This window comes from Periplaneta americana, chromosome 2 (assembly GCF_040183065.1).
Source record: "Periplaneta americana isolate PAMFEO1 chromosome 2, P.americana_PAMFEO1_priV1, whole genome shotgun sequence".
NCBI lineage: Eukaryota > Metazoa > Arthropoda > Insecta > Blattodea > Blattidae > Periplaneta > Periplaneta americana.
The window spans coordinates 147,423,704-147,451,202 of NC_091118.1; the positions used below are offsets into that span (position 1 = coordinate 147,423,704).

A 27,499-nucleotide genomic window follows, 5' to 3' on the forward strand; every position below is an offset into this window, starting at 1 on the left:
GCCAGATTTAATTGTGGTTAAAGTTGTGCACTTTGTCCAAGATGAAGTTGTGAAGTGTGTGAACTCTATATCTCAAAATAGTTTCGTTCAAGACGAAAGAGTGCAATGTGACAAAATTTCACAGCAATCTAATGACTTTACGTCTGTTTCTAAGCGTTGTGAGAAAATAATTCCTTTCTTTGAAACATTCGGTAATAGAGATCAAAAAGTAAAGAATTGTATTACTGAATTCGTGAATAGAAATAAATCTGTTACAAAAATTAGAAATAATAATGTGTTAAATTGGAGCAAATTTTCGAGTAAAAGTGAGGAAAGTGATTTTGTGCTTGAAGTTTTGACTCACAAATTTGTAGGTTATAACCCTTCTGAAGAAATTCATCTGAACTTCTGGACTGATGAACAAACTTTTTTGTATTCAAACACTAACTTATTTCCAAACAAAATTTCTAATTTATGCGGAAAGAAGCTGATTGCCGCAGTCGTAAATTATAAACCATATGTTATTTTCGATCACAGCACAAGTCACGAAAAGTGGGATGGAATTGAAATTCGTATTTTTGTAGAGCTATCCAAGTTCCTTAATTTTACGTGGGTTATTATGGACGACAAACAGGAATTGTGGGGTACTATATATGATAACGGAAGTGGTAAAGGAATTTTTGGAAATATCGTAGAAGAGAAAGCAACATTTGGATTTGCAGCTGTGTACAGTTCATGGTACTACGGATATCAGTGGTTGGACTTTTCTGTATCTTATGTTCAGAGTGCTACATTGGGTGTAACACCGAAGCCAGTGTTATTATCTGGCTGGATTTTACCCTTCCTGCCATTTTCAATTAAACTTTGGATTCTTGTTGTAGTGACTCTGATTGTGGTTACTTCATCTATCTTCGTGATAGCAACAATTAAATCCAAGTATTTAGGTAGTATGGTAGAAAATTCTTATATACTTTCGGGAAATATCATATTAAAAATAGAGTTAAGATTTATGTTGTAAATTTAGAGAATAGGAGTTGAAGTTTGATTAACACGAGAAAATTATTCCGTCATTTTTATGGAGGAATTTATTAATTAATAATTACGCAAGACAATTAAAACTACATAGAAGCTTGAGTTATATTATCTATAACGGTAATAAATGAAGAGACAACTGTAGGTACACATCTTGCTGTGGGCTATATTTGAGAATTAACGACCGTTAGAATAGAAGTGGGTGACAACTACTGCACAGATCCTTCCCTAGTAATCGACTTCACAAATTCTGATATTTGGAATGTACAACAGTAATTACATAGCCTACTTAATTACATACTTTACGTAAAGTAATACCAATTTTCTTAAAATATAGCCTACAACCATGATAGCCTTTATTTGATACTTTCACAGTGCCTAATTTGGAATATTACAGTTTTTAAGTCTAGGAAAATAATACGGAAATTTATTTCAAATTTCAATTTCAAATTTATTTATTAGGTTTACACTATATTAAGCATTGCAGCCCGAAAGACCAGCAGCTCATGCTCGGGTGCAGTTCAGTTCAGTTATACAACATTGAAGTGTGTTCATTCAGCACAATAATATTAATATACGTTAAAATACAGACCATGTAATAATATACACAAGTATAGAAAATACAAAGTACACGAGTATTAGATTACAATTTTATACTCAATTAGCTTAAGAAAAGATAAAACAATTAAATAATTCATCAAATTTGTTTCCTAAATTTATATGTGTTCAGTATGCTTACTTCAGGGTAAGCTCTAATTAATGCATTATATATTCTGGGTCCAAAATTTCTGATGTGTCTTAATGAAGCCGTTGTATGGCATTTGGGAGTGTTTAGAAAGAAACTGTAGTTTTGTCTCGTATGGTATTCATGAGGATCAAATTTAAATTTATTGTGATTTTTATGGAATTAAATCAACAATGTTTGTTTATAAAAATGTTCTAGACTTCAGGATGCTCTTGATTTGAAAGTGTCTGAACACTCGAATGCCTATTTTGTGAAATATAAAGATCAATTCTGAATGTATATTTCAGAATTATAAAATTCTATTTTCATTTTCCTGCACTATGTTTGTGAATAAGAAAAATCTTCATTTTCTTGAATTGTGCCAAATTATTAGGGAATCGAAGGATGCTAAATATTAATCAGAAGCAATAATGTTCACTGAGGGATTACCATCGCTAGTTAATGGAAGTCAATGCAACTCTGTATGTAAAATAAGTGTTTCTATCGGCGACGAGAGCAAATATTATGGAGCTCCTAAATTCATTCGTATACATAAGGTCCCGTTATTGTGTACCTTAGATATAAGCATCGTGTTATAAATTTTAAAACAAACAAAAATGTCATATAAACGTATTGTCAATATGGCGTAGTTACAGATAGACTACATATGACAGATGGAAGGTATCAATGAAAGATGCCCTACCTACCTAGGTAAATATTTATTGCTACGATTTGTTGTGTTAGAGTAGGTGTTCAAAATGTCCACTATTATAATCGCAACATTGGCATGTCCGTTTCTGCCATCAACTTTTTGACCTTGGAAGAAGAGAGGAGAGTTCCGAATTCCGGCAGAAACCTGCTCAATTGATTGCCACAAGTAGTCTCGTGTGAGATGTCTTCCAGCATACACTAGAAACTTTAGATGACCGAATAACGAAAAATCACAAGATGTGAGATCGGGTGATCTTGCAGGCCACGAAACAGGCCTATCCCAGTCAATCCATCGCCCTGGAAATTTCATGTCCAAATGTTTGGGATAATGTGCAGCGTGCATAACGGCAGTAGCACACGAATTAATTCGTGATTCCCCAAAATAAAACTCGTATCAGTACGTCCTCCATTGTAATAATTCTCGTCATTTCCTATTGTTAAGAACTATGTAACTAAACCGTTTAGACAATTATTATTTCATATAACATTTTTGTTTGTTTACAGGTGTATAACACAATGAACATGTTTAAGGTACACAATAACAGGCTATTCTGTATTTCCAGCTGTTATTATGACACAAGGAATTGTTGAGTCTCGGCTTAATCGCTTAATGTTGTGATATAGCAGACCTATCCGGCTTATTCAACCTAATGTAACGAGAATGTTACTTTTTAAATGTTTCAATACTACGACCTGTTTGACCGATATACACTTTCCCACATTCGATTAGAATTTCGATACGTTCCCGTAATTTTGAGTCCTACGTTGTCAAAACATACTGTAAGTATTCCTATTATTAGTTACAGTTGTTTGGAGAAACTAAACATAAAGGACCGAACAAAGTACAATAAGTACGAGTTAATGAGATGGCTTGTGACGTATTAAGGGCAGGCGCTGTTACTGTTGTCGCTTCTGCAGGACACGAACAGATATGATTCCCTCCATAGACGCCATGCATAATGAATTTTCAATCAGTAATCTTTCATTGTGAGAGTGATGGAGTTAACATACCACTATCCCACAGTGAATAAGGAGAAACTAATTGTTGCGCAATATTACTCGTATATTAAGGCGCATGAAATTTAACTTGGTACCTTGTATAATATATTTCAATGCGTAATAGCACCATATCTTTCCTATCTTACATCTCAACCTACCAGGTCATTACTTGACACTTGCCAACCCATCAGCTCATAGCAGTATAGTAGACGACACTTCAAGTCGTACGTCTTCATCCCGAGATGAAATCTGTATGAAGTTCCGAAACGTTGAAGAGGCACCCAAAAGTCTACTTTGAACACAATCGCCGTGAAAGCCTAAAATCTCATAATATTTGTTATCTCTAAATACTGTATAGATAAAGATTGCGAAAATTTATTTGATTAACTATTAAAAATGAAAATACAATGTAATACTCAAATTCTTTTTCACTGGCAGTTCTCTTCGATAATGGCGCGAAAACCAATACACACAATCATTCCTCCCCTCCTCTCCAAAATAGATGATCGGTGGATAATGATAGGCAAAGAAACCATATGAATGCATAAACATACCGAAGCATATTCAAACCGGGAACCAGAATTAAAATTCTCGAAAATTCGTCTCGATTTTTCGTGGATAAGGACTGTGTTGTGCCAATTTATATCGAATTACATTCGTTTCACTGCTTACCCGTGATAATTCAATTATCAGAAATGCAGAAAGCAAGATGCAACTGTTGCATTTTATACTTTCAAGAAGTTTAGTTCATAAGATTCCTATGGAGAATGTTCTGAGAAGCAAATAATTATTGTAGGAATGCTTGGAATTAGCGCTGATGTTTGAGATTTAAAGTGTAATGTAATGAGATGGAATACATTTCCAGATGAATATGAAAAGTTTTCTTATTTCTGCTTTGCAGGAGATTCGCATGTTTTGGGCTCGTACCTGAGATTTTCGAGCTGTGCTTTACGAGTTGTGGGGATGCTGGTGCTCCAGGCACATGTGGGAGGCTCAGAACAAGGGACACCCACTCTGCTCAGGCTACTCGTTACCACTCTACACTTTATGTTCCATACAGTAGCTTATATATACACAGGAGGTCTGGCCGCAGTACTGACTGTACCATGGTACGATCTATAAATAACTTATTTTCATTACAACTGTGCATTTTCACCTAAACATATAGTAATAGCGTAATGTAATTATTTATAAGATATCACATATACAGAGTGGAAGTGATATAATTGTGCAGATTGAAGGGGAAAATAAAATACATCAAACTAAATGAAAGCCTATTATGCGTTTTGTAAGTAAGTGCATTGTTAATTAGAAAGTTAGGCTGAAAGTTTGCGTAGTTTGGAAACAGCGCATTGCCGGCTCACTTAAGGATACATACACGAAATCAGGTTTGAAGAGCAGCATTCCGTCCCTTAGTCAGCGCAGCAGGGTTGCTAGACTTCTTAATGGCAGGAAATGTCGATACGTGTTAATCGTTTTTATTTGATTTGCTAGAGAACCGTTCATTTTATTCAAAAGCTACAAAGCGATTAATCATTCCTTATCAGTATCTGTAATGATATGAGTGAGAAGGAGAATTGTATGTAGAGTACTTATCGAGTGCAACAACATTTAGGGTAAAATTACTTTTTTCTGAGAAAAGTTTTCATTTGGGACTAATTTGAATTAAGATTTTTGTTGTATTCTATCAAAGAAAAAAGCTGTTAAAATCTGAACAGTTAGTATTAATTCCACAATGTGCAAGTGATTGATAATTTCTTCAATTTTATGGCATCCAACGATTTTTTGTCTTTTTTTTCGTCATTCACTTTAGTGTTATAGAAGGAAAACAGCATATTTTGTAGAATCTTTGCCGCAAAACGTTGTTCTTTGTGCACCATGGGAGGTAGTATAATATCGTTTGGAAAGATATAAAAGCCAGAAAAGATGACCATAAAAATGGAAATCAAACTCAGAGTACTTTGATGCAGATATGAATTCCATTAATATGGTATGGAGATGTTATAAACACAGAATTTTTAATATAAGGTGTTCGTTTATTATCCTGCATTGTAAAATTTAACGCCTAAAAATGTACTTGGATTTGTCGCGAAATTTTGGATCGGAAAAATAAATTTTATGCCATCCAGAAACTCTCTTTACAACGCGTTTTTTTATTTGCAATGAAGTGTTTGATATGGTAGATTTTATTTTGAGACATACCTTACCAATGAAACGTGAACACCTGCAACAATGCTCAGTTCAGGTTTTCAACCATAAGGCCACGTATAAAGAAACTCTGTGCAACCCACAACAGCAGATTTCACATAATTAAATAGGCAAGTTTTCAAAAACGATAATCTTTTATCGGACATCCAGCATATAACTTATAGGTTGGGATTTTTGACAAATACTTTTTTTTTCCAATGCCACTCAAGTTGCTGCTTGTTCTTTAAGAATTTTCGATTGCGTGTTAACATCGACCTATCTACAACACTAATAGAAGTTGTTATTAGTGCTTTTTTTCTGGCGGAAAGCGCTGGAACGGCATTCCGGCACCTTTTTGTTGCATTTTTCATCATGGAACCAAAATATGTGTGAATAAATATGTTTTTAATATAATTTTTCTTTGAATTCCGCTTAGACCTTGAAAGTCTTAATTGGACGAAAATTCCCATGCAGTGAACAGTAATCATCTCCCCGTCCGCTATAAAATATTCTACACAGAGTTCTACCACCTTTTTCTCCAGAAGAAATGTACTAATTATTATTATTATTATTATTATTATTATTATTATTATTATTATTATTATTATTATTATTATTATTATTATTATCAAATGGCGGCCGGGTAGCTCAGTTGGTAGAGCAGCTGGCTACGGACTGGAAGGTCCGGGGTTCGATCCCAGGTGGTGACAGGATTTTTTCTCGTTGCCAAACTTTCAGAACGGCCCCGAGGTTCACTCAGCCTCCTATAAAATTGAGTACCGGGTCTTTCCCGGGGGTAAAAGGCGGTCAGAGCGTGGTGCCGACCACACCACCTCATTCTAGTGCCGAGGAAAGCATGGGGCTCTACCTCCATGCCCCCCAAGTGACTTCATGGCATTGTACGGGGATACCTTTACCTTTTTTATTAATATCAAATAAGTGTGTCGCGATATCGTGGGCATTCAGTAAAGTGTGTCGTCAATAAAAAATGGTTGGGAACCACTGTTGTATACAATCAAACACCCTTATCTTTAATTGTAATTAGTTTTATTTCGTGTCGTACGATTTTTATGACGCTCCCTGTAGTCAGAGCTATTCCAAATCCTAGATACTTTCATCAGCCATTACCTCGAATTACCGAGATTCTTTTTTGGATGGTACTGACGTGGCGTGACATAGGTCTAGCGACTGGGACTTATACTCCTGCGAAGGTGAACTAGGTCGTGGGTTCAAATGCCGCTTTGTCTGATTATCTAGTTGAGTTTTTCTGATGTTCTCCCAAAGTTCTCAGGTAATCCCATGGAGATTCCTGAGACTCATCTTGCCAAAATACCATCTCGCTATCACCAATTGTGCTCACTCTAAATAGCCACTCATTTGATACGGTATCGTAAAATAACAACTTAAGAAAACTAAAGGGAAGCTTGTATAATATGGTAATTTGCAACATAGTGTAAGATGTAGAAGTGCATCCTGTTTTGTTACAATTGCAGGTACGGTCCTTCCATAACAACGTTGGTAGAATTAGCTGCCAGTAATATACCTTGGGCCGCAACAGATGATGCTTTTGTGTGGTCGTTGATGGACACAGGAAACCCTGTCTTAGACAAAATTGCAAGAAACTTTCGTGTCCTTAAAGAGGATGACTTAATAATTTCAGCAGAAGAGGCAAAACTAGGATTTGTAATGGAGCGCTTGTCAGGTGGTGAGTATCAGTACCTCATGAGATGGATAATAATGAATATCTCTGTCGTTTTGTCCGAGAACTGTATTCTAATATAATATAATAATAAAATCAGCATTTAACAATTGAAGTACGCCCCCGAACAACGCTGTATAGAACATTTTTTAAGAATTTGAGTTTTTAATGGAACATCGATGTATAGCACACCCCACATGGAGAACACACTGGAATGTTGAATATCCATCCCCAAGTGGCAGTAATAGTTAGACATTTGAACCACTTCAGTGGAACAATGATGTATAGCAAGAAAGATGCCGGACGCAGGCAGTATGCATGTTTCACCAAGCGATCTAAAACGTGTCAATAAGTCGAGAAAACGCAAAATTAACATGTCGGAGTGGAATGATATCAAACGGAAGAAGCTACGGAACTTTGGAAAGCCATACAAAAGCCGGAAAGGCAAAGAGGTGCCTGGAAACACCCTTCCAAATAATGTGAGTGGAACAACGCTGTATAGTGTTAATCCTACTGCAGTTCACAATCGCATGTTCATGTTCATGTTCCTATAAATTAATGTGCTTTTTTTAAGTTCTTTTCAAATATTATGACTGATACTATTTTATTGGGTTATTTTACGACGCTGTATCAACATCTAGGTTATTTAGCGTCTGAATGATATGAAGGTGATAATGCCGGTGAAATGAGTCCGGGGTCCAGCACCGAAAGTGTTGGGTTGAGGGAAAACCCCGGAAAAAACCTCAATCTCGACCGGGATTCGAACCCGGACCACCTGGTTTCGCGGCCAGACGCGCTGACCGTTACTCCACAGGTGTGAACATGAAGGATGGATCATAATTTTAATACTCGTATAATGGATCAGCAGTATGTAGGCTATATAGGAATGACCTAACCCTATTTTATTAATAGTTATTTTAAAGTTAATTATTTGGAATTTTAATAGAATACCATATTATTTTATTCTCAGTCTAGGGTTTGTGGCCCAGAAAAATTCGGAAAAAAGGGTGTTATATTATGACACTGGAAATAAAAGTTGCATTATATGAGGAATATCACAGACTTACTTATAATGAACAGTCAATAGCTTTGGTGAAAGAATACATCACAAGCACAAGAATACAAAAAATAGATCACACTAACATACGAAAACAAAAACACACACAAAATAGCAACCTCATTCAAGAAATTAAATTACAACATTGCATACAGAACAAATAATACTCTACAAAAACATCTCAATACACAAACAACACAAACAAACAAATACAACCACACAGGAGTATACAAACTCAAATGCAACACCTACAACAACTTCTACATAGGACAGACAGGCAGAACATTTGAAACACGTTACAAAGAACACATCACAGCCATAACAAAATTACAAAACACTTCCACATATGCAGAACACCTCACAAATGCTAACCACACCTACAGAGACTCAACACAGACATGAAATTCTACACATCCAACCAAAACGCCAGCAACTAAACACACTAGAACAACACGAAATATACAGACACACAAAAACCTTTCGAAACGAAATTCTCAACACACACTCTTTGATTCCCCATTACACTACACAAACACATCCCCACAGGAAACACAAACAAAAGGCGCCAAGACCAGCAACAACCAGTTCTGAAGATGGCCGACAGCAGGCTCAAACATATTAACAAAGTAATATAAAATTTAACACAAGAACGACAAATAATACGTTTTCCGATTTGATATAGTGTTAAAGATTGTGTAATCATGATATAAAAAGTAATTACGGTACTTACATGCTACAGAATCTTAAAGTGTTACAGCGGTAGGCCTATGCATTATATTACTTTTGTGTCTTTTCTTTGTTTAATGTTTATAAGATTACAAATCCATGTCTTATTAGTAAGTGTTCATCAATAGAAAGCATACAGTATTGTTCCACTAAGTAACATACATCTTTGTTCCACTGATATTCCTTATAAAACTACTTCAGTTACAAAACATTCAGTAGTAGACAGGTGAATAAGAGTTCATATGTATCGTGATGTTGTAATGTGCCTGTTTCCTTGATATACGGATTAAATTATTGTTTATTTTTATGATAATATTGTTTTATGTCTCTACTGTAAAAAACGGAAAATATTGTATACACCATTGTTCGGGGGCGTACTTCAATTCTTTCTAATTGCAGGTTCCTGTTCGCTGGGTCCGCATCTGAACCGTAAAACCATGGAGAAGCTGCAAGTAATGAAGGAGCCCCTTTACTGGGCACATGTGATAATGGTAACCAGGAAAAGCTCGCCTTTCATCCGTAGTTTAAATTATATTATTCAATCTCTAAGAGAATCGGGGATTATTCTATTTTGGGAACACGACGTGGCTCGACGGTACCATTCTGAGTGTCTTGAGGACTCTGTCAGGAGCGCAGGACCTTCCAAGCTGTCTACGAGCAATGTGCAAGGGGCTTTCTTTATCTTATATACAGGACTCTTGTTGTCTATTGTAATCTTTATTTTTGAGATTGTAGTGAAGAAGTTTAAGAAGAGAGGAAGGTAGGTAACAACCGCTGTAAAAAAGTAGTACTGTTGTTATGCATACTGAGAGTGAGAAATTCTGGAATAAAAATACTTTCACATACAGATATATGGGAATATTTCACTCTCTTTATTTCAATCATTGTATTGAAGTGATTTGGACTGGATTGGATTCAATGGTAGTGGATTGAACTCGATTGCATTTCACTGTCTTAACTGAATTGATTTTGAAGAATTGAATAAGCTTCATATATCTTTCTATATGCCTTTAAATAACGGAATTTTTATTCAGGTGGACCAAATTTTTGTTTCTGGGTCTGTACAAGGAACATAAGGGAATAAAAATTTCGTTATATAAAGAACGTCACTTGTTTATACGATTTCTCTATTAAAGCTATTCGTAATGGCCAAGTCCTGTCCTGTACTGGCAGATTTTCAATTATTTATGCAACGAGAGATAATTCATACTGATCTAACTACATCACTACATAGTTGAACCACATTCTAGTATATACAGTCACGAAGCTCAATACGTAGTAAATATGCATCCATGGATAGTTGCTAACCACTAGGATCGCTACGATCGCCTCATTACAGATAATGCAAAATAGTACCAGCACAGTCTATTGTTCCTAGCACCCTCACAACTCAAGCTTCGTGTCATGTCGGGGTCACCAGTTATGTACTTAGTGATAAAAGAAAATTACAAATGAATGCAAAGACTTTATTTTACAAGAACAGGTGGAACCAATAACTAACAATGTCAACAAACTCATACACGACCTCCTTTATGATCTCTACACTTGCCTAGAGTCCTTCGATAATAATTGAATATATAAACACATACACACACATTACACACACACACATATATACACACACTCTTTCTCTCTCGCTCTCTCTCTCTCTCTCTCTCTCTCTCTCGAACTCTATCTTTTTTCCGTGACAGGATTGCCATCTGTCAGGGAAGTGTTGCAACTTGCTGATCACACTCCCCTCTATCGAGAGGAGAGAGTATTACTGCAGAAGAGCAGAAATGCATAATAAGCAAAAAAAAAAAAAATTAAGTGTGCTTCAGAGTGTATTTTAAGAAACCAAAATGATGTAACGTTGCATTGAATTGTTATTTATTTGAAGCAGTCAACCATAAAGGCACAAATTTCAATTGCACTTCTGTAATCACAAATGACTAAAGTTAGATCTAATATTATTTGATTAAGCATTAGAATGTAAAATATTTGAAGTGTATTGAACATAAGCGCGAGTACTTCGAAAAGTTAATAACATTTTATTTTATTACAAGTAACTAAGTTTCTTAACTAACACATTCACTACACGATCTTCTTCATTCTCAAACGTAATTAATCATCTCTGGGATAATCAAATATGGCATCAAGTACATTATCAGAAAGAAAGAAAATAGGGTCATGCAGAGCTTAAAGCCACGGTCTTTATGCACTACCTCTTCCCTTCCACTGTCTTGCTTACCCTTTGATGATCCTAACAGCGATAATAAACATGAGCAGTTAGTCCTACTGCCTTACTACAACAACAACAACAACAAAAACAACAACAACCCAGTTTATCATTCTATTCCCGTTCATTGCACTTTTATTTCGGACAGTTTTCTTTATTAAGAATTAATCAATTATCAATAGTTACATCGCAATCACTGATCACTTAACAAACATTAAGCACATATCCGCGACGACGATCATCACAAAAATCAATCACCGAAAATGAATGTTGATAACGGTTACTTCTAAATTTCATAACAAATCTATGCCTAATTGTTTATAAAATATTGAGTATTAATAATAATTCGTTAACTGATATTAGGCCAAAGTACAGTCGACTACACTGTTGACTGAACTGTAATTCAGTATTATTATTTCCTCTTGATAATGCTTACAACCTTCAATATTCTAGCGCAATATCTGATAGACTTGAACTGAATTGAAAAAATATGGATAGTAGAAAAAAAAAGTGGAGCCACCGTTGCGTGTGGGGATTCGCCAGTCTCAAATGCAGAAGGAAAGAAAGAGACATTGTGAGTTATTTTACTAACATGTTTTCTAACCCCCCCCCCCTATGAATATGAAATAACCATTTTTGGTTTCGATGTCTCTCTGTTATTGAGAGGCGACGACCTCGACTGTAGACTATACGTTGAGAGGACAGACAGTGCTTTAATTCCCGCCTTCAAATTGGTACCTATGCCTATCGAACGTTTAGGACATCAAAGATATATGAATGAGAAACTCAAGAGAAAGAGGGAAAATACATTTCAAAGAATCAGGTACTTTCATGGAAATGGAGCAAGGACCACGTGTAATTCGTGAAAGGAGCAGAGTTAGTAGAAGAAGAACTCTAGAGAAGGACAAGGTAATTGGAGTATATGGAAATAGTTATTTAGTCTACTAGTTACAAAAGTGAAGCTTCAGCAGCGAGGGGTCAAATTAAAACACAACTGCAGGGAGTGTTTTAAGACCCGCGAGTTACTAAAGTTCATTTTGTAACGTGTTGTACAATGTTTTATCTACATTTCGCCTATTTAACGAAACTTATTTTTAAAATGCAGAAAAATAAATTTATAATAACTTGTAGTTAATTTGAGTCAATGAAAGCCTGCTTGATCGTCAGCATGCGCTGAAATGGGTAGAGAGTAAGGTATGTCTCCGAATATTCACCGTCGTGCAGAAGGGAGAGAGAAAGCATACCTGCCAGCAGCCACGGATGCACGATAGTGCAATGTCTTATCCGCGGGTAAGGGACGCTACCCCGAGGGTGCAATGTGCTGATGACCGCTGGTATAGTGGAAGAAGATTGTGTAAGTAGACGTCATTTGTTTTATTGTGGTAAATAGAAAAGCATCGTATAAAATACTTCACAACACGTTGCTATGGAATCTTACTATAGAACAATAAAGTCAAAGTTTTGCAATGTAAAAGTGTCAACTGAAGTTCTTCTTTTGCAACATTAGTAGATAAAAGTTCTGTAGATGTAGTATGTTAATCTTTTAAAATACAACATTAAAAATGCAAGTAAAACGTACAATACTAGATGATTTTATCCTTTAAAACACTGAGTAACGTAACTTGTCATCCGTGCTTCTAAATTGCCTATGAAGAAACACATTTTCTGTAAAGTAGGCCTATTATGAAATTAAAGAAGAGCTTTTATCTCTGGCAATCTATGTACCAAGTATATTATTGAGAACCATCCATCATGAATGTAAGTTACTTTAACTACTGAGAGAGAGGACAAAGGTTTTTTATGTAGGAAATGAAATGGAACTGCTGGTCAATAAATGGTAATTTCTCGATCATCCCAGTCAATTACGCTTAGTAACCATAAAACACGTGGCTTTCTTCAACATTAGTTAATAGCAGACAGATCGGAAGAGAACGTGATACAGAACGGTTGAGAAATTTCATACGACTTTCGACTATAAAATATAGTTTTATGCCTGGTTTTGTTTAGCATCAGAATAATAACTTTTACCATTAATATCGTACAGTATACCTGACGTAACGTCGCACCAGATAATGATGTTTCTCTTTCACATATCTAAGTGATTGTTTTTATGAATAAAAGTAATATTTGTAATTATGGATTGATGAAATACGCCGTGGAAATATCTCTTAACAATACCGTTGTTTAACTCACCGAAAGTCTATTGGAAAGCCGATGTTTTGTTCGTTAATATAACCACTGAAGATAGATTTTGCTGATTCAGACACAGAAAGAAATAACAAGTCAGATTTATTCAAGAGTGCTTAGCAGTGAAATTACGAAAGCTTTTGTGCTGTGTAAATGAAGTTTGATGGGCCTATATTCTTCCATACAAGAGAATAATATTATATTAAAATATTTCACGGAAATCATCTTACATGATGCCCGTATTAAGTGTCCAGTGGTGATAATAATAATAATAATAATAATAATAATAATAATAATAATAATAATAATAATAATAATAATAATAACAGTAAAGTGAAGCGACAGATGTATCGCTCCTATAGCATCAAGAGATTGAAATAGAAATGGAAGGTTCGTTAGATAAATCTGACAAATAAATAAGAAAATTAAAACGCGCTTTAATATGTGTATAATATTATCTTCAGATAAAAATATCATACAAAGAGGTGAGAAGAAATTCAGTGTGTGAATTCAGTGAATGCGCAACTTGAAATTCTTCATCACAGCAGATATTATTTCGACAAGAAGTAAACATTCAACAGTTCTGCAACAAAACATATTAGTCCTATATGGAGAGTGCCGCAGTCTTGAACCTGAAGCCAGAATAAAGTGGTACATCCATTGGACTGAGAAATGAAGTCCGTAGAATAATCTCATGGGAAGTATTAATGACACAATAATGATGGTAATGATATAATGATATAAAACAACAATAAAAATTGTTGGGATATTTTGTAAATTTCTGTACTTTGAGAAGCAAAGATATGTAACTCATAGTAGATAAAGAGGTAGGCGTATATTTTGATGTTATATTCTGCTAGGTGGGAATCATATAAAGTACGGAAGGATTTCCCTGTATCCTTCACGTTACGTCCTCCTTGTGAATATAAATATTTACAGTATCAAAGCCTGTCATTACAATTTGTTACATCATAAAACACGAATGTCTTACAGAAAATTTTACCACGAACATTTCAGAAGAGAAGGACGAAACACGACATCTCACTTGTTACTGTATACCTTCGTATCTTTACTTTAAAATTATGGCCAGAGGAGATATGATATTTAGATATACAATTTATTATCTTTTATTGAGAATTGTGAATGGAAGTTTCTTCAATGAGAAGTCATATTCAAGTTTGAAGGCTGAAACTGTTATTGGTCACTTGGTACGTAAGATAAGTTTCGAATATTTTCATCACTATCCGTGTGTTGGTGTTATTACTGATAGCTCATCTACAATTCTTCAATATGTACCAGAAGAACTACCCAGATTCCATATACGAGTAGAATACACATCTATGTTGGGTATTGAAGAAACGAATGCACTTGATTCTAGCCAGTTGAATAAAGCCACGCAAGATTTTGAGTCTCAGTTATTGGCAGTTCTGGACGCTCGTTGCCTTGGATTTATTATTCAGGTCTCGAAACCAAAATCTGTGATTTTCAGTTTTGCAAGGGTGACACGTAGATCAGTGCAAAGAGAAAATAAGCGTTATGTATATCTACCAAAAATAGAGTTCTTATCCAAAAGAAGTATTGATATTTCCAAGGAAATATTTAAAATGAAAGAAATGCAATTCATGCCAGATTTAATTGTGATTAAATTTATAAACTCTGTCCAAGACGAAGATCTTAAGTGTGTAAATTCTGTACTACTAAAAGATTCCCTCCAAGGTGGAAGAGTGAAAGCTAATGAAATGTCAAGACAATTAAATGATTTAACATCTGTTTCTAAAAGGTGGGAGAAATTAGTTACTTTCTCTGAAACATTTGTTGCAAAAGGACAGCAAACAAAGAATAGTTTCCGTGAATTTGTGCGCAAATCAGAGGAAAAAAGTAATAAATTAAACGTGTTAGAACGTGATAATCGCTGCAGTGAAAATGAAAATGAAAAAAGTGATTTTGTCCTTGAAATTTTGACTCACAAATTCGTAGATAGTAATCCATCTGAAGAAGTTGTTCTGGACTTGTGGAGTAATGAGAGAAATTCTTTCTATTTTAACACTAATTTATTTCCAAATAAATTATCAAATTTAAAGGGCAAAGGACTCATGCCATAGCGGTCAACTATAAACCATTTGTTATCCTTAATCTGGGACCGAACTGTGATGGATATGATGGAATCGAACCGCGTATTATTGAAGAATTGTCAAAGACGCTCAACTTTACTTGGAGAATTCACGAAGATATGCAGAACTTGTGGGGTGAGATATATGAAAACGGAAGTGGCAATGGGATATTTGGGAATGTGGTGGAGGATAAAGCAATGTTTGGATTTGCAGCTGTGTATGGTACCTGGCATTATGAATATCAGTGGACAGACTATTCTGTGCCTTATGCTCGCAATGCTCTTTTGATTGTAGCACCAAGGCCAGAACTCCTATCCGGATGGATTCTACCCTTATTACCATTTTCATCTGAAATATGGACAGTAGTCGTCTTTACTCTACTCATGGCTACAGTATCTGTGTATCTGATAGCTAAAGTTTCCAGCAAATATTTAGGTTAGTATTAGATTATTTCTTAATCACTTAGCCTAATTTCCTATGGTTCAAGTTGTGGCGTTTGCGATCACAAAGATAGTGTGTTCGGACTCTATTTCTGGTAAGGATATAAGCAGATTTATTCACTTTCTCTAAGTGTGACTAAAATGTTCTTTTTGTATACTTTTGTCACATCTACTCTTTAACAAATGAATTTGTGTTGTATTACAAACAGCAGCACAGCGTCAAGGGAGACAAGAAAGACATCATCTACCCGAAAGTCACGAAATAATTCATACTACATGTATCTATTATAATTTTCTTATATGAAGCTTTCAGAGCCATAGTGGACCAAGAGTCATTTATTAAAAATGGAGAAAAGCAAAGGTTAAAATTAAGCGATTTCTAATATTTAATGAAACATATAGCAAGTAATATAAAGTATGCACAATAAAACTAAATTATATGTCAATCTTTATTAAACTATGATATTCACTTACCTTTAACCCTTGCTTTCTCTGTTTTTAATAAATGGCGTTTGGCCCACTATGGCTCTGAACCCTTCATATGTTCTTTCTAAATTTCTAAACGACTTCTTTTAACTTCTGATAAAGTTAATAAAGTTCTGCGTAATCTATTTTAGGCGCCTCAGAAATAAGTTTCCTCCAATCATGTTAGATGCTGCATATAGGGTAGACAGAACACGATTTGTCTCTCCCGTCTGCTTCAGTATCTCGTAGGGCCCGCACAATATGCGCTTTAAAAACGTGCGCGTGCAGGACCTCTTTCTTCCTTCACACACAGAACATACGAGCTATTCCATCTCAAATCGACCGAAATATAGAGAAAATTGACCTTACAATTTCTAAATACAAATAAACTTTTTTTATACGTAGAGAACTGTGATACAATGCTTTGTGCAAAGTTTGAGGCATCAGAACTTCATAGTGTTTAAATTAAAAATATTTAAATTTATCGCATTTTCATAAAATTAGCAAATTTAAACTGTTGTAGCTCCGAAACCCTTTCACCCAATGATCAAAATCATGGTTTATTGTGATGCTGAGAAATTAAAGTTTATATTGACATATAAACAGATTTTCTTACTTTTTATGGAAATGGAGAAATTTAGATTTTTCCTCATTAAGACGCCTTTGCTTAGGAAAACATATTTAAAAAATATATAGTTAGATTCCGCATTGAAAGTACAAATAAACACATATTTTTTACTGATGGTATGTTGATAAGAAAGTATTGAAAATATCAAATAAAGAAAATAAATAGTACGCGCGTGAACTAACCAACTGGCTGTGAGACGGGAGCTAGCCCAGATAAGCAAGGCCAGGAGACAAACACGTGATGTTTCGCCTAGTAGCGCATAGCTGGGCTAGCTTTATCACAAGTTTTCATAAACACAGGAGTAAAATGACGACCAACACTCACTTATCTTCAGCTCTCGGCCAGTGTGTGCGGTACTGCGCCGTTCAAGTCTAGGCGTGTGAAAATAATTTATTTAATACCCTCGAAACTTATTGCCGTACCACTAAGCAAACAATGCCGAATTCCTCTTAATAATGCAAGGTTTTATCTCAATATTTTTTTACATTTTTTACAAATGATCAAAAAGCCTAAAAGTAAGTAAATCAGATTATCTGTCTCTCTGTACACAATAAAAATAAGGATTACTTCTTATCATAACCTACCAAATGTCATCTTCAAAATGAGCTCTCGTTGAATTTTCTACAGTAAATGGTTCCAGAGTTCTGAGCGCTGAGTTCTTGTTTTTCTAAAATACGCTAAATTTGTCAAGAATACGAAAACCGTTTGACTTTCGATAGTATATTTTTGCAAATGCACTCTCCTCAGCACCTTCTATAAATAGGGAAAAAAAATTAGGGTATAAAAATGTGAGGTTTTTTACTGATCGATTTCATATGGAATAGCCCATACGCAACCTACTCGCAGATGGCTAGTCGTGTCTATCCCGGTTTGTTCACTGGAGCAAGAGTGTTGTATCACAGTCTAGTATACACAGTCACGAAGCTTGAGTTTGAGGGTGCTAGGAACAATAGACTGTGCCGGTACTATTTCGCATTGTCTGTAATGAGGCGATATTAGCGATCCTAGTGGTTAGCAACTATCTATGGATGCATATTTACTACGTATTGAACTTCGTGACTGTATATGTGGTTGTATCTTGTGCTGCAAATTTTAACAATCTCTATGAAACATGGAAAGAGATCAGGTGATGATCAGCGTGAAAAATGAGACTTTTGGTGCTATTACTTTCCTTAAAAACAATTCTTTGTTGCCTTTAACATTGAGCAGAAGCTGAACTTAAGTCTTCAATTAAATTTGTCCCAGAAAGACGGAAATGTGACTAGAATGTGTCAAAGTACTTGGTAATCTAAATATATGTGGTTCTGAGCAGATGAAGAACCTTGAAGTGGTATTGGTATTGCCGCAGTAAAAAAACTCTGAAGTAAAAGCTATAAAGTATGCATAGAGAAAAACGTTAAAAATGCAGAAATGTTCCACATGTTGAGAAGAAACAACAGAAGATTGGCCGAAAGATCATATTTAGAAATTGTTAGACACAATGAATATTTTTGACACTGAATAAACGAATATTTGGTCATATTATTGATGTAGTAGTATAACACTTCGGGCACAAGAATAAATTAGGCTTTAGAGGAAAGCAAGAAGCCCAAGAATCAATAAGTAAATACAGTTATTTGGAAACTCTGTTACTTAATAGAAAGAACAACTTGAAAACAGTTCTGTTTTTAAAGGCACATATCTAGATATTTATAATTATTTGATCCAGTCTGTCACTAATGCTTCAAGGGAAAATATATTAATGTTCTCAGAATCATTTAGATATTTTGCGTCTACCCATACATTTTTGTTACGTTTCGCCACTGCGTACAAACATGACACATGAGTCATTCTGCCAATAGAATCTTACGGTTAGAATATTTGCAATGTTAGGCCTATCGCTTTTTTTCATTTCTGTTGGAACATTTTTAGTTGAGGGTAATTTTGATAATCACGTTTCAAGTAACTTCCATATTACTCATGTAATAGATGAATATTTGATTTAAACCAATGTAAATTCCTTATGTTTCTAAAACTTCTGCATTTCGTTGCTCAAAATTTATATTTCATAACTTCAAAATTGTCTGTTTTATTTAAGTAAGCAGTGGAAGAAACAGCAACGTATAAAACGTGTGCTTCCACCTTCAATCTGTTCACAGAGGTAATATCTGTCTTCTTACAATCTACTGCTCAATTTTTCATTATTTATCTCAGTGGAGTAAGGTTGTGGTTTTTCCGAAAACCGGAGGAGTTTTGTTTTGTAATTATAATGTGATGGTAATGTATTGATTAATTTTAGCACTTTTGGTAATTGAATGCCCCTCGGAATAAGGGTACAAGTACATAGGGAAACCATGCACCATATACCCTTATTCCGGGGGGTATTTTGATGGTAGATAATCTTTTCAATTCAATTATACTTGTTGATGTAATCAGTGGCAACAACTGTCTGGCATCTAGAGATGATGCGATGGATGTGTTTACCTCTACACAGCCATCACCACTTTAATGATGCATTTGTGTCCTTTAATGTTACTTCGGTATAGTTAGAACTTGGATGATACACGAAATCCCTTCCTCCTTTTATTCTTAAATGATTGCTGGATTATTTGGCGACAGTATTGACGACGTATATTCAGTTCCTATTGGCTGTACTGTCCACTCGCTGATGTTTTAGTTAGATGAGGAGCGCTCTTCCCAGCAAGTAGAGTTTTAGCTAGTGGAAGGGGGTAGTGTTTACTAAGACGAAAGCAATTCTAGGCCCTATCCTATACAGCTTAAGGCTGGTTCACAATAAACCGGAAACGAGAATCGGAACGAAAACGAAACCGGTAAAATTGTTAAAATGTATACATTTCAATGTGAGCATTCACAATTAACGAAAAGCTTGCCGGAACCCGAGGTCGGGAACGGAGATTTGGCCAAGTTTGAACTTTGGCGTTCACGTTTCCGATCACAGCCCACTAGATTCATTCTATTGCCATCTAAAAGCTATTTTGTCGTCGTATATTATTGTAGCAAGAAGACCGTGACATAACCTATACATTATTTTGTTCTGTGCTGTGCATCATGGAGCAAGTTTTATTTGTTGAGATTCTAATACTGAAATCCTCATATTTACGATAAGCGGCGCGCCTCGTGTAAAGATGAGAAAATGAAGGCGAGAATACGTGGCTTTCAATAGCTGCATCTTTGAACACCGATCGGAAGCGAATCATATTTTATTACTGTATTGGTTGTATTACACACTACATATTCACGCTTCAATTCAATAACTACTCTTGTGTTCATTTTTGTTCTATTACAAATGTTTCTTCTCGAATTATTTTACGTTATGGTAGACTTAAAATAGGTTGTGATAATAAAGATGCATTGGCATATTTATAGTACCGTACCTAATGAAATGTTTCAGTTGAAATTTCGAAGATGGTTAACCTGTGTTTATGTTGGTTGCCTTGTACTCATGAGAGAACGCCATTGGTCAATTATACACAATTAACATCAGAATGCGTAATATCGACTTTACATATCGTTATTGACATACATATCGATATGCATAGTCGTCTACGTTCTCGGTTTATTGTGAATCAAAAATTTTCATATTCACGTCCTCTGCTTCTCGTTTTCATTCTGGTTCTCGTTCCCGGTTTATTGTGAACCAGCCTTTATACAGTCTATCCTGATACAACTACTTTATCCGAACCTTAGTTAAAGGTAACACACATGAGGTTTTTAAACTGATTTAATACAAAATACATGTGTTGTAAAAATTACGTAAAAATATTTGTAATAACAAATGAAAGAAAATAGCCTATGACATATGTATACTTCATGTGCATGAAGGTGCGAATGAATAATCATTTAATGATGATAATGACTGTTTTATTTTCCAGACTGAGTAACTTAGTAGCTAACCTATGATTATTTTCCAGTGTATCCGAGAAACGTGGGTCCTTACATCAGTTTTTCTAGTTGCGTCCTGCGTGTGATAGGGATGGTGGTCCTGCAGGTGCATGAGGGTGGCTCTGAACAAGACCGTTACTTGCCTCTACGACTCGTAACCACGGTTCTTGACGTCATGTTACACACATTGTCGTACATCTATACTGGAGGCCTTGCATCTGTATTGACTGCTCCTAGGTACGGTTAAGCATTCATTCCAGGCTAGCGACAAAGACACGCCATGGCGCGTGATATCACGTGATCAATCTAGTTTCCGCGGTCCTTCTCTATGCTGAACATAGTTCCTGTTGTCTGCATGGTATGACCTACGTTTTCATACATAAAAAAGAAAACAAGTTCATAATTGCGACCTTTAACAGTTTTTCTTCATTTTAAGTGTTTAAATAATGAAGTTTGTGGTAGACATAACTAAATAGAAAATATTTTATTCGAATCCTTTGTTATTTCTCAGTAACCATCATCATAACCATCACCATCATCGTCAAAACCACACCACCACTGCCATTGCACCAATAAAACTGTGTAATTGGTAACACTCGTATATTGTTAATTGCAGATATGGTCCTTCAATTGATACACTAGCAGACCTTGCAAATAGCAATATATTGTGGGCAGCACAAGATGCAGCTTTCATCTGGTCGATTGAAGGCACAGGCGATCCAGTACTGCAAAAACTTGTCGAAAACTTCCGTGTCATGAGCGAGGAGGACTTGAAAAAGAAAGCAAGAGAAGCTAAGATGGGTTTTGTAATGGAACGTTTGTCAGGCGGTAAGTTTCGTTGGTTTATTTTTATTTGTCCTTAGTAATTTTCGAATTAGGACGCTTTGGTCAGCTTTAAATTTAATTTAATTTAACGTGATTTTTGTTCGATATAATTTATAACTCATTGACAATTCACATTTAAGTATTCTATTATTCTTCTGGAATTCAACAGATCTTTATAATTGTTGATTAAGCTACACTTGACTAAACCGGAGGCTACAAGTTGAGATTTCGCTGCTACGTAATGGTGAGATACCAAGTTCGTTCAGCGCCTTGTCGTTGTCTCTAGTATACTTAAGTACTTAGGTAATTGATATTTCGGAAAATTTTAGTTCTCGTGTAGAACGAAAAATTTCGGTCATAATTTAGTTGTGATAGCTGTAATACTTACGTACTTCGACAAGATACATTTTTCTACACTGCCTCCAATTAAATATTGCGAAATATTAAAAATCGTAATAAGTTTATATTACAGGCACATAATCATGACACAAGATGAAATAATAATTCTACATCAGTAGAACCTAAATGTTTCACATCTGCTCGTCTAAAGCATATCATTAATTCTGACCCTCGGTTGTATAATTCTTTAGCTAAATTACATCCAGAACTTCTAACATGTAACCCACAAACATATAACAAAAAATTAGGAACGTGTTAATATCTTCAATTTGATTAAATAAATTTATAATCTATGCGTATAAATTAATCGGCCTATATTATATTTGTATTCTATAATTTTTGAATATATATTTATTCATAAATTTTCCTACTTTATTCACGTACGATATTATTCTTCTCTATGTTAATATTATATTATATAGTTTCATTGCAGCTGTAATTTTAATTTTATTTCCTATTTTATTATATTTTTTATATTCTTCTCGTATTAATATATTATATTATATAATTTCACTGTTGCTGTAATTTTAATTTTAGTTCCTATTTTATTTTACTTTGTATATTCTCTTATAGGCCTATTATTAATATATCTGAACTGCGACCGAACACGAGCGCTGCTCATTCGGTCCTCAATTTTTGTTAATATTACTGTATCTTCTTTTTTTATAATGATTGTTTTATTTTATTTCTATTTCTATTGTAATAATATTCTGTATTCTGTATATTTAAATTTAAATAAGTAAATAAATAAATAAATAAATAAATAAATAAATAAATAAATAAATAAATAAATAAATAAATAAATAAATAAATTAATTAATTAATTAATTAATTAATTAAATATTACAGTATTACCAGGCAACCTCTTCGGTGGCTGCAAGGTGTAAACTATCAGCCAGTCACGAGCTTGGGGCTCCGGTCTCTGGAATCGGGCCCGTCAGTAGTCGATAGGATCTTACCTCTAGAGCCCAGAAAGGTTGGTACGTCTGTCAGCACCATATTCACCGTCCAGGATCTAGCCCTCGGCATATCAGTTAATCAGCCTGTCACCTGACGGTCCGGTGTTCGAGTTCTGGGCTGGTTGATCCATATTAATACTTATGATGGACTTTGTTGCAGTTATTTTATATGGAGATTCTTCCGTTTTGCCAATTTTTGGGATACAATGTCGTTCCATCCGAGCTCTATTCTATTCTCATATTCTCTGGTGAAGTAGGAAGGAGGCTGCTTTAGACACATGTAGGAATGCCTGCATTACTCCTGGATACGCAGCGAACTTTAGCGTAGTCTACTGGTATGGTTGAGAATGCACCTTCCCTGAGTAATCACTAGCAGATATCAGCATCGGAAATCTCTGTAAATTGTCTCGTTTATCAATTATGTGTTAACTCAGTAGTAGGGTGGAGTCAAAATATGAAGTTTATGGAATAAAAATGTAATATCAGGGAAAAGTTGTGGGGTGATATCATAAAGAATAATGCATTTTTTTTCTCTAGCTTAATATTTAGAGGTGCCCCAAGAGCACCATATTTTGAAATTTTCACAAAATTTGGAGGATCAGATTTTTTAGCGAGGGGGCATTCTCCAGTGTTTTAATCTGAACAGGATACCAGGAAAATGTTTACAAAACATAGCTATGTTGAAAGACTCTGCATATTTTTGGTCCCCTGTTATTTCATCTTGAAATGTCACAGAAACCTCAATTTATAAGAAAATTGGGCATAATCACAAAACCCTTAGGTATGGTATAATTAATATAATTAATGGAAATTCATTCTGCTAATGTTGCAGAGTGTTTAAATCAGAACAATGGCTCTTATTAAGACAAGAAATCTGACCTTCTGCCCTGTATTCGGAATGCTGGAGCGGCTGAACCCATCACAATTTATTATCTACTATCATGATGTAATGGAATATTATCTATGGATCAAAAATGAATTAAAATCTGACTTCAAATCAAAAGAACCTACTGTTGGAGAGACTTCAGAAAGAGATTCTATCAAAAGTAAGGAAATTTGGGTAAAGGCATCTATTCCGACAGTCAGTCATACAAGAACATTACAATTCAGAAGAATACTGTTTACTGCAACCCCAATTTAAAGTCTTCCAAATAAAGTTTAAATATGTGATTTTACAACAATTCACTAGCTATATAATGAAAAAACAAAATAATAGAAGAAATATACAAACAGGAAATATATATATATATATATATATATATATATATATATATATATATAATTTTAAAAAACTTCAAAGTCCTTTGGCACCTCAAAAATTAAATATAGGAACTCCATATTTTTCACATTCCTAATTTAAGTGAAAAGACATATTTTAGCAACTATTACATTTAGAAAACAGATAAAAAACAATTTCATGTATAGATTCGCTCCACCCTACTCAGTAGGCCTACAGTACATGCTGCTCTCCAGTCCTCGCACCTAACTCGCTCACAATAGTAACATAAAAATACGTAATTTGTGTCATAAGAAGCACCAGCATTTTGCATCTCCCGTAGATTGTTGTTTTTAATGGAACAGAAACATGGATATTAGATGAAAGAGTAATATAATAATAAAAGAATATATAAAATAATATATATATATAATATATATGGATATTAGTCTACGAAAAAGTGAAGAGAAACGACCGGAAGCATTTGAAATGTGGATATAGGGAAGAATGAAGTGATTGAAACGGACGGACAGAATGAGAAATGAAGCTGTGCTAGAAATGTGGGTGAAGAAAGTATAATAGGATCAGGAAGAGAAAAAGGAATTGGCTGAGTCACTGGCTAAAAAGAAACTATCTGCTGAAGGATAGGATTTACTAAAAGTAATGGTGAACTGGAAAAAAGCTCGGACAGAACAAGGTATCACATGTTAAACAACATTAAGACGTATGGTTCATATGCCGAGGCTAAGAGGAAGGTAGAAAAGTGGGAAGATTGGAGAACGCTGGGTTTAAAGTGAAGGGCCTGGACGTTACGACGAACTGAAGAGAAACGATCGGAAAACCATGAATGAATGAGTTGTACTCGTAATATCTAGAGTCCTGAGTTTGATTATCCAAAACCTCCGAGTAACGCGCAACAGTGTAGGTATGTACGGAATACAGCGCAGTGTACTCACTTCAGGTCATCTGCTGTTCAGTGAACCATATCAAAACAAAACAAAGCTAGATGGTTGGAAATGAGTGTTCCATTAGGAGAATTTGGTAGCGAGCACTTCATTTGAAAAGAAGAAAACGTATTTTATCAGAAAGAAGGAGAAATGTTCCTTTTGAAATACTCAAAATGTTTATAGTCACTCGTTGTAATGTATAGAGACTCGTAAAGCAAATAGTCAGTGTAAATAATTTTGTTTTATTGTGATTTATTGTATTACTGTAATTCCCACCATTTATTAATAGATGTGTACATACATAGGCTGTATCCATTTACAACGCTCACGTGTAAAAACAAGTAGATTTTAATTTAGTTTTACGTGATCATTTCCTTTAAATCTCATAACTTTCGTTTTTTTGAGTTGATATTTCCAAGTTATATTCTTTAGCTAATGAATTCAATTGATAAACTGCTTACTGTAAATTATCTTCTGAAGAGGTAAACATTGCTTGGTCGTCAGCGAACAATATTGTACTCCAGGATGTTAACTTCATGAGATCCCTACTATGGGAAACCTTGGAACTGTCTGATGTGATACCATATAAAACAGGACAAAGTATAGAAGCACTGTTTCATGTCATGATTTTAAATTTCAGGTGCGTGTTCTTTAAGTTCGCATTTGACTCCTACGACGATGGAGAAGCTGAAGACTATGAAAGAACCCATACAATGGTCACATGTGGTCATGGTGACCAGAAAGAGCTCTCCCTTCATGCAGTCTCTAAACGCACTCATATATGCTTTGACGGAAGCTGGGATCGTGTCGTTCTGGGAGAGTGAGATGGCTTCTAAATACCAAGCCGACTGCAGAGAAGACTCCATCGCCACTGAACCATACAGACTTACTGTGAACGAGGTGCAGGGAATCTTCATTGTCTTTTGCATTGGTGTTTCAATGTCTGCTATATTATTCATTATAGAACTTACAGCTAAGAAATTTGACAAACGTCGAAAAAAATGTAATTTTATGATTTCAGCTTGGTGAAAACTTATAAAAAATGTACTTAGCTTTCCAATGATAGTATTATTGGAAATACACTGTTAAGCACATGATTAACGGCACAAATATCAATATTTTTCCTTCTTTTAAATTAATTCTCTTCACTAACTAATTTAGTAGCCCTACAATCGTCATTAGAACGGTTCTAACGGTTAAATAACTAAATAATAACCAATAAATATACTAAATGAATGTAATGATAAATATAATAATAAATAATTGCGACGTTTTAGCAAACACTAGTCACTTCCATATGAAACTGTCGAAAATTGTCTATCCTTATGCCAAAACCCAAAATCAAGTAGAGCCCGATCGCAAACTCGTGGCATCTGCACGAAAGATGAATTGGCATCCATTTACATGGAATCGCCCAATAGTCTTAATGGAGAGGGGTATTTGAACAGTTGCTTTCCTGTTGTTAGAGGAGGAAGTTGTTGCTTGCTGCCGCAAAGAACTCCCCACTCTGCTCGCAGAAGAAGTCTCAGAAAAAAGTTCGCGCAGTTTGGTGCCACAAGTTTTTGATCGGGCTCTACGAGACTCACGGATCAACTTTGAAATTAAACGGTGCTAATGTAATAATCAGGCTTCGGCCTAGGGACACAGAGTAACCAGTATGAGGTTTAGAGTACACCGAGTGTAATGACGTCATGACCCGTGTTCAGTCACCGACTGCAACAGCACAGGTGGGTCCGTAATGTGCATTACCGTTGTGTGTAGGCCTATTGCTGCTTGGCTGCGGTACATGTAACAGGCTTCGGCGTAGGGACACCTGATTGAAGGTTACAGCTCACGTTAATCCTTTAATGGTAGACATGTATTGTCTAGACTAGGAATGCACTGTATATACTACCTTCTGTATAGAGTGAAATATATTTCGTGCAGTCCTGTGACGGACTGTTTACATGTTGAGGCACGAAGTAACGGCGCGCTCCATCTCCCATTCCATCCGACCAACAGAAGACTATAGCCCATGCGTTCTGAACTTCATGCGTTTCTGTGCCCAGGACCGAAGTCTGGTAATAATATCGTAAAAAATATATGTATAAATTAATTATTATGTAGAG

General features: G+C 35.2%; 2 protein-coding genes across 2 annotated transcripts; both read left to right on the forward strand.

The window, feature by feature from the left end:
* Positions 1-454: 454 nt before the first annotated feature.
* Positions 455-9,931, forward strand: LOC138695198 (glutamate receptor ionotropic, kainate 2-like). The gene is made up of 4 exons (XM_069819657.1): positions 455-923; positions 4,347-4,554; positions 7,126-7,337; positions 9,514-9,931. Exons 1-4 carry the CDS (start codon positions 599-601, stop codon positions 9,876-9,878), a joined length of 1,110 nt encoding a protein of 369 aa, XP_069675758.1. The 5' UTR covers positions 455-598; the 3' UTR covers positions 9,879-9,931.
* Positions 9,932-21,136: 11,205 nt separating this feature from the next.
* On the forward strand, positions 21,137-27,006 carry LOC138695199 (uncharacterized). Its single transcript, XM_069819658.1, has 4 exons — positions 21,137-21,282; positions 21,662-21,873; positions 26,032-26,322; positions 26,858-27,006. The coding sequence occupies exons 1-4, from the start codon at positions 21,137-21,139 to the stop codon at positions 27,004-27,006; spliced, it is 798 nt and encodes a 265-aa protein (XP_069675759.1).
* The last annotated feature ends 493 nt before the right edge of the window (positions 27,007-27,499 follow it).